The sequence below is a fragment of the Cololabis saira genome, chromosome 19 (assembly GCF_033807715.1).
Source record: "Cololabis saira isolate AMF1-May2022 chromosome 19, fColSai1.1, whole genome shotgun sequence".
NCBI lineage: Eukaryota > Metazoa > Chordata > Actinopteri > Beloniformes > Belonidae > Cololabis > Cololabis saira.
In genome coordinates this window covers 6,474,360-6,482,426 of record NC_084605.1, presented here as the reverse complement: position 1 = coordinate 6,482,426, position 8,067 = coordinate 6,474,360, and the positions used below count along the sequence as shown (strand labels likewise).

At 49.5% G+C, this 8,067-nt stretch overlaps 1 protein-coding gene across 1 annotated transcript; it reads right to left on the bottom strand.

Annotated features, from left to right (window-relative positions):
• Window positions 1-318: 318 nt before the first annotated feature.
• Window positions 319-7,777, bottom strand: LOC133418988 (microfibril-associated glycoprotein 4-like). Its single transcript, XM_061707963.1, has 6 exons — window positions 7,755-7,777; window positions 6,800-6,955; window positions 5,192-5,230; window positions 5,016-5,112; window positions 4,749-4,916; window positions 319-647 (listed from the first exon to the last, which is right to left on the bottom strand). Exons 1-6 carry the CDS (start codon window positions 7,758-7,760, stop codon window positions 391-393), a joined length of 723 nt encoding a protein of 240 aa, XP_061563947.1. The 5' UTR covers window positions 7,761-7,777; the 3' UTR covers window positions 319-390.
• Window positions 7,778-8,067: the final 290 nt, after the last annotated feature.

Sequence of the window (8,067 nt, the reverse complement as noted above, 5' to 3'; positions counted from 1 at the left end):
CACTTTGGCTCCGCCTCTCCTGCTGCTGTCAGACACGTCTTTTACTCTATATGTAAATATGTTTAACGACTGGAGGGTTCGGAATGACCGTCTTTGATTGTCCACCTTCATCCTCCTACCTTTACCATATAAAGGTACCTGGAGCTGGAAATGGTTGAGTGTTATTTTCCTTAGATTTCAGGAGTGTTTATGCTGCACTTTTTAAACCAGATTTGGATCTGAGTCCTGGCAGCAAATCTCAGAGGAGACAATCCAGACCTGAAAAAACCACATCAGCTGCTTAATTCCGGTTTATTTTAAAAGTGAATCCCTCTGTGCCCCATGTTTTACATTCAAAGATCATGGCATTACACAGCAGATGAAAGGAGAGATTAGCCCTGTCCTGCAGGTCTACTGAACCGGACGGATCATCATGCTGATGGTCTTCAGGGAGTAGTTCCAGCCCTTCCAGGCTGACCACTCCACTCCGACATAGCTGTAGTTGTCATAGGCCCCCCAGCGGTAAACCCCGTTAGGGTTTGCATAGTGACAGGAGGTGTACCAGAATGCCCCCAGTCTACGTACGGCACAGTTACTCCCCTCCGAGGCGTCCTGGTCTTTGTCGAATGTGGAGAACTTCTGTCCATTGTGATAACTCAGAGCGTCTCCTGCAGACACAAGAAATAATTAAAGTGGAAGCGCTTGTATGACTTGCATGTAGATGTCTTCAGGCCTGGACATTTAGCGGATGACACCAGCCACGACTCTCTATACTAAACCATTCAAAAGTTATGGCAGAAAGTAGGAACTATCAGATATCAACCAATCAGATGAAGGGTGGGGCTAATTTGCAGTAATTACGTTCAAGGACTCAAAACTGAGTCCAATGACACCACCCACGAGTCTTTATGTCAAACCATTCAAAAGCTATGGCAGAAAATCAGAACTATCACATATCGACCAATCAGAAAAAGGGGCGGGGCTAATTCATGCCAATGAAGGTCAAATACTCAAAACCGAGTTCGATGACACCACCCACGACTCTTAATGTCAAACCATTCAAAAGTTATGGCAGAAAATCGGAACTATCACATATCGACCAATCAGAAGAAGGGGCGGGGCTAATTCAGGGCAATGAAGGTCAAGTACTCAATACCCACCCATGACTCTTTATATCACACCATTCAAAAGTTATGGCAGAAAGTAGGAACTATCAAATATGGACCAACCAGATGAAGTGGGGGCGTGCATTTTGGCGTCTATCGTTGCCACAGTAAAGTTTTTGACTGAGAAAAGTAATGCGTGTCGTCGCAGGATGGAGATGCACATTTTGATGTTTGACACACCTGGGTGCACGTTACGGTTCGGGCGAAGAAGCGGCTGATGGCATAAATTTTGCCAAAATGACACGATGGCACTGTAAGTGCTCGGGCCCTAATGATAATACTAATACTACTACTAATACTACTACTACTAATGATAATACTATTACTACTACTACTATTAATAATAATGATAATACTACTACTACTACTACTACTACTACTACTACTACCTCGTTGAACCGCCACCTTACTGTGGTGGAGGGGTTTGTGTTGCCCGAGTGATCCTAGGAGCTATGTTGTCGGGAGCATTACGCCCCTGGTAGGGTCTCCCATGGCAAACAGGTCCTAGGTGACGGGCCAGACTAAGAGCAGTTCCAAATCTAATCATGGCAGGAGAATATCAGGGACTGTTACGTCGCCCGGATCGGTGTCACCGGGGCCCCTCCCTGGAGCCAGGCCTGGGGTTGGAGCTCGAAGGCGAGCACCTGGTGGCCGGGTCTTTGCCCATGGGACCCTGCCAGGCTCAGCCCGAAATGGCAACGTGGGCACGCCTTCCCGTAGGCCCACCACCCGCAGGGAGGTCCATGATAGGCTGGTGCCTTGTGATCTGGGTAGCAGTCGTGGCGGGGTGCCTCGACGACCCAATCCCTGGATCAAAACCCTCGCTGTGGGGACATTGAATGTCACCTCGCTGGGGGGGAAGGAGCCGGAGCTTGTGCGGGAGGTTGAGAGATACCGGCTAGAGATAGTCGGGCTCACCTCCACACATAGCTTGGGCTCTGGAACCCAGCTCCTTGAAAGGGGCTTGACCCTCCACCACTCTGGAGTTGCCCAGGGTGAGAGGCGGCGGGCTCGTGTGGGCTTGTTTATAGCTCCCCAGCTCAGTCGCAATGTGTTGGAGTTTACTCCGGTGAACGAGAGGGTCGCTTCCCTGCGCCTTCGGGTCGGGAAAAGGTCTCTCACTGTTGTTTGTGTCTACGGGCCGAACAGCAGTGCAGAATACCTGGCCTTGTTGGGGTCCCTGGGAGGGGTACTTGATGGTGCTCCAACTGGGGACTCCATTGTTCTACTGGGGGCAATGGGCTACTGTTCTCTGCCTCCATTGTCGACGTGGTGGCTCGAAGTTTTGGACGCAAGGTCTCCGGTGCCTGTCGTGGCGGCAATCCTAGAACCCGGTGGTGGACACCGGAAATAAAGGATGCCGTGACCATGTCCCTCGTGCCATTCTGTGGGGGGCGCTCAGTGAGTATGGAGTCCGGGGCGCTCTATTAAGGGCTGTCCGGTCTCTATATGATCGGAGCAGGAGTCTGGTTCGCATTGCCGGCAGTAGGTCAGACTTGTTCCCGGTGCATGTTGGACTCTGGGAGGGCTGCCCTTTGTCACCGGTCCTGTTCATAATTTTTATGGACAGGATTTCAAGGCAAAGCCAGGGGTCGGAGGGGATCCGGTTTGGGAACCACACGATTTCATCTCTGCGATTTGCGGATGATGTTGTCCTGTTGGCTTCATCGGACCGGGACCTTCAGCATGTGCTGGGACGGTTTGAGGCCGAGTGCAACGCGGCCGGGATGAGAATCAGCACCTCCATAACCGAGGCCATGGTTCTCCACCGGGAAAGGGTGGCGTGCCTTCTCCGGGTGGGTGGAGAAGTCCTGCCTCAGGTGGAGGAAGTATCTCGGGGTCTTGTTCACGAGTGAGGGAAAGATGGAGCGTGAGATTGACAGATGGATCGGTGCAGCATCCGCAGTTATGCGGTCGGTGTACCGGACCGTCGTGGTGAAGAAGGAGCTGAGTCGAAAGGCGAAGCTCTCGATTTACCGGTCACTCTATTCACCTACCCTCACCTATGGTCATGAACTCTGGGTAATGACCGAAAGGATAAGATCACCGATACAAGCGGCTGATATGCGTTTCCTCCGCAGGGTGGCTGGATGCTACCTTAGAGATAGGGTGAGGAGTTCGATCACCCGGGAGGAGCTCGGAGTCGAGTTGCTGTGCCTTCACATTAAGAGGAGTCAGCTGAGGTGGCTTGGGCATCTGTACCGGATGCCTCCTGGACGCCTCCCTAGGGAGGTGTTCCAGGCATGTCCCTCCGGGAGGAGACTCAGGGGAAGACCCAGGACACGCTGGAGACTATGTCTCTCGGCTGGCCTGGAAACGTCTCAGACTCCCCTCGGAAGAGCTGGAGGAAGTGTCTGGGGTGAAGGAAGTCTGGGCATCTCTGTTGAGACTGCTGCCCCCGCGACCCGGTTCTGGATAAGCGGTGGAAAATGGATGAATGGATACTACTACTAATAATAATAATAATAACAACAAAAATAATAAAACTAATACTACTACTAATTCTACTACTACTACTACTACTACTACTACTACTACTACTACTACTACTACTACTACTACTACTACTACTAATAATAATAATAATAATAACAATAATAATAATACTATTAATAACACTACTTATAATACTACTACTACTAATACTACTACTACTACTACTACTACTAATAATAATAATAATAATAGTACTACTATTAATGATAATGATAAAAATAATAACAATAACAACAATAATAATGATATAATAATAATCCCCTTAGACCTCGGACCACTGTCTGTTCTGGTCCCCGTAGACCTCGGACCGGTGTCTGTTCTGGTCCCAGCAGACCTCGGACCGGTGTCTGTTCTGGTCCCAGCAGACCTCGGACCGGTGTCTGTTCTGGTCCCAGCAGACCCCGGACCGGTGTCTGGAGCCACAGTTAGAGGTTTTTGGGGGGCAGGTAGGAGGCTACAGAGCAGTGTGGAAGACTACCACTCTGGGTCCCGGTCTCAACCCTGGACTGGCAGGTTTCTGGATGACTAATGATAAGAGAGCTGCTCATCTACAAAACTATCTTCGGATTGGCCAATAAGTCCAGGCAGCCTCCAGCCTGCTGGCCTGAGCCGTAGTAGCGCTCAGCAGCGCGGTCTGCCTTTGACTCGGCTGTTGGGATTTCTGTGCGTTGAAGGTAATAATTCCTCCACGTGAGAAGTGCCGTGTGAGCGTGTGAACTTGTTAAAATGCATGAGACTTGAGAGCCCTGAATAGACCGTCATCCTTTGTGGTTCCGGACATACAGCGGTTTATGGCGTCCTCGGCTGCGAGGCTGAGTAACCTGCTGACCTCATCATCTCCCCGGTTACTCATCTGTGACCCCCTGCTGCTGTTGGTACTAAAACACACTCCCCTGATGAGCTGTACCCTGGTTATGTGATCAACAAACCCCTCCCATGACCCGCCGCCCCGCGTCAGTCCTGTTTACATTAGACCTGGTTAAGACCCTCCTCTGAGGGTCTTAACCGCTGGTGTTTGTCATTGTAAAAGGGGCTCTTGTGTGAGGAGGTGATTCCGAAAAGGCCATGGTTGTGCATGGAGATGAACATTTCTGATCTAACACCAACCTGCCCCTCCATCAGTGAATCCAGACAAATGCAGTTTGTATCCATCGGACTCTGAGCTGATGGAGAAGGAGGAGTAACGAGCAGAGGCCTTGTTCCCTTCAAAGTCCTCCATGTCAACCAGCAGCTCGTACTTCTTCCGCAGACTGAGGTGGTAAAGACTCTCCAGACCTGAAAATACCACAGGAACAAGCAGAACGCCACCGTCAGACATTCTAGATCCATGTTCAGGATCCATGTGAGCTTCGTTGGTTTGGGTTCAGGTCTCACCGAGCCAGTACTCTCCACCAACGGTCCCGAAGCCCATCCTGTACTGGTCCCAGCCTCTGTAGAAGTTCACCGAGCCGTCCATCCTTCTCTGGAACACCTGGAGGAACATGAAGGTGCTTAACCAGCTGGACGGCGGAGACCTGAACAGAGCTGAACCTGACAAGTGTGACACTCACCGTCCATCCTCCTCTGAGCGAGTCCATGTCGCAGTACACCTGTACAAAATCACATGTTTAACAATCTACCTGGGGTTGAGCTATTCTGCTTCAGACCTTTAAGAGTTCTTAGATCTTTGGGAGATTTGGTAAACGGTCAGGTGACTCAGATGCCCTGTGTGTAGTGGGGGTTGTCTGGGAGGTGGGGGGTTGGGGGGGCTGCTGACCTCAACTGGGAACTTAATTGAATGCAATACTTGGAAGACCACCAAGGGTTCTGGGTGGGAGATGGCTGGGATAGTTGTTCTGTTGCTATGAGCTCCCTGTGCTAACGGAGACGGGTCGGGTCCATGTCACTAGGTCAGACTTGTTCCAAGTCGTTGTTTGTCATTGACTCTGTTTATAACTGTGATGGACAGAACTTCTAGGGTCAGCCAGGAGGCAGAGTCGGTCTGGTCTGGTCGAAGGATTCAGTCCCTGCAGATGATGTGGTCCTGTTGACATCAGATCTTCAGGTCTCTCTTGATCGGGTCCCAGCTGAGCTAAAGCGCCTCCGAATCTAAGTCTTTGGTCAGGAAAGACTGGAATGTCCTCTCCTAGTTTAGGATGAGCTGCTGCCTCAAGTGGGCGGGTTTGCAAAGATTTTTCTTCATTTGGTACAAAATAAACTGTTTTGGTTTCCATAGGTAGATTCCACATCCATGCCAGAGGAATCTTAAGGAATCAGTTCAGCTACTTAGCACTGTATTCAGTTCTTGGCTGGTAATGGTCTGGAAAGGTTTAGTGGCTTGAGAACCCTCCAGGTTGACTAACTGGACCACTAAAGGCTGTTTTCCATCAAACCGGTTCCAGGGCTGGTTTCCGGTTCACAACTCTTTCAACTAGGAACCAGCTGAGAACGGTTTTGTTTTTCCACAACTCGGTTGCTAACCGGAGCCAAATCATTACGTGGCTGCAAACGTCAGTTACTTTGCTGCGTTTGTGTGAAAGTTGAAGCAACAACAAGGTATTTGCTCTAATAGGACTTGGTCCACGTAGCTCCTCTGTGGACCACATCTCTACAAGACAGGTTGTCTCCTCCTCAGACCCATGATGCTTTGTTGCATCCAGATTCATTCTTATTTGAAAATGTCTCCGTCTCCCAGTCTTGCTATTGCCGTCGGTCTGAATAACTCCGTCCCCTCCGCTTACGTAAACGGTTCTTTCCTCTAGACCAGCAAAGAGTTGGTGATACCTTGGAACCAGTTCTTCTAGCCCGGAGTCAGTTCTTTGTCAGTGGAAACAGAAAGCCCGGTTCCAAACTCAGCACTGGCCCAGAACCAGAACCAGCCCTGGAACCGGTTTGGTGGAAAAGGGGTCTGCTACAGCTGCTGGGGGGGCCAGTTGAACTGCAGGCTGCTTTGACCAGCCTAGATCTGCTAGCATCAGACCGAACAGCAGCAGAACAGCAGAAGAATGTTCGGATGTTGAAATTATATCAATTAGCATCACAAGGTAGCCTATGCTAATCCAGCCCAAATAGCTAGCAGTACGAAGATACCAGGCTTCAAAAGGAGAGGGACCTGTGGGACCAATTGCGAACCTCCCAGATAATAATGTAAAAGGTGCTCATAAGTGGTGTAGATGGACCTGGACGGCAGACGTGGCCCCAATGGGGTAGATGGTGTACACTCCACTGAGTCGGGTGTCATCACTGATGTAGATGTCACTGCAGTCCAGCGGGAAGATGAGGCCATGGCAACTGGTCACCATGGAAACCAGGAGAGGGAGGAGGGCCGACAGCAGCTGCAGAACAGGAGCAGATTTGATATTGTTTCAGGGCGAATGTGAACATTTCTGACGGTGTATCATCAGAAATTCAATTCAGTTTCATTTATACAGCATCTAATACAACACAAGTTGTCTCCAGGATGATTCCAGAGACCAAAGCATGACCCCTCGACCAATTATTTCATAAGCAACTGCAGGTAAAACTCCCCTTTAGGAGGGAAGAAACCTGCAGGTCAGGATGTCAGCATGCATCTAGCAGACATCCACACAGACAGGTGGAAGCAGCAGTGGGATGATCAGAAGGGGGGCTGCAGGTCAGCATGCAGCTCCTGAAGCTCTGGCCTGCAGACGTGAACAGAAGAAAAAAGAAGGGGGGGGGGGGGGGCAGACCAGCACAACAAACTACAAGAATAATGGAGAACAATGATGGTGATGAGATACTTCTAATTAATATATAACTGAGATAACTGAGAAAGGAAAGAGAAGCAGGGGCGCTGGGCACCACTCAGTGGATCATGTTGCAGTGCCGTTTCTGCGCTATGATGCATTCTGAACCCTGACTGTAAAACTTCAAACAGATCATTTCTATACAATGACTGGCGGCTGCAACGACCTTTTCCAGGATTTTAGATACACATAAAAAGTTGGTCTATAATTTGCTCAAATGTGTTGGTCAAGAGACAGGTTTTTGAGTAAAAGTTTAATTACTACGACTTCAAAACCCTGCGGCACACATCCTGATTTCAGGTTGATGGTTGTTTCACAACAGAAAAGTACCGCTGGTAGACCGCGAGGCTAGAAGTCAGAAACTCACCTTCATCGTCAGAGTTCTGCTGAAGCGATCAGTGATTTGATGGCAGCCTGCTGTTTTTGACCTGTATTTATTTCCTTGATGTTAATAAATGACCGGACAGATGCTGAATTCGCACCGATAATACATTTCACTTCTGGGAATATTTGGTCACAGGTTTGACCCCGTTTGATATGGGTCATGTTGGCATCCCCCAAGTAGATGTGCGTCTAACATCTCGTGGAAAATGTAGCCTGGGCCAATTTCAGGGTTCTGGAGAAGACTGATCTTCCTGATAGAGTTCTCATAAATTACGACTTTTTTCTTGTAATATTAC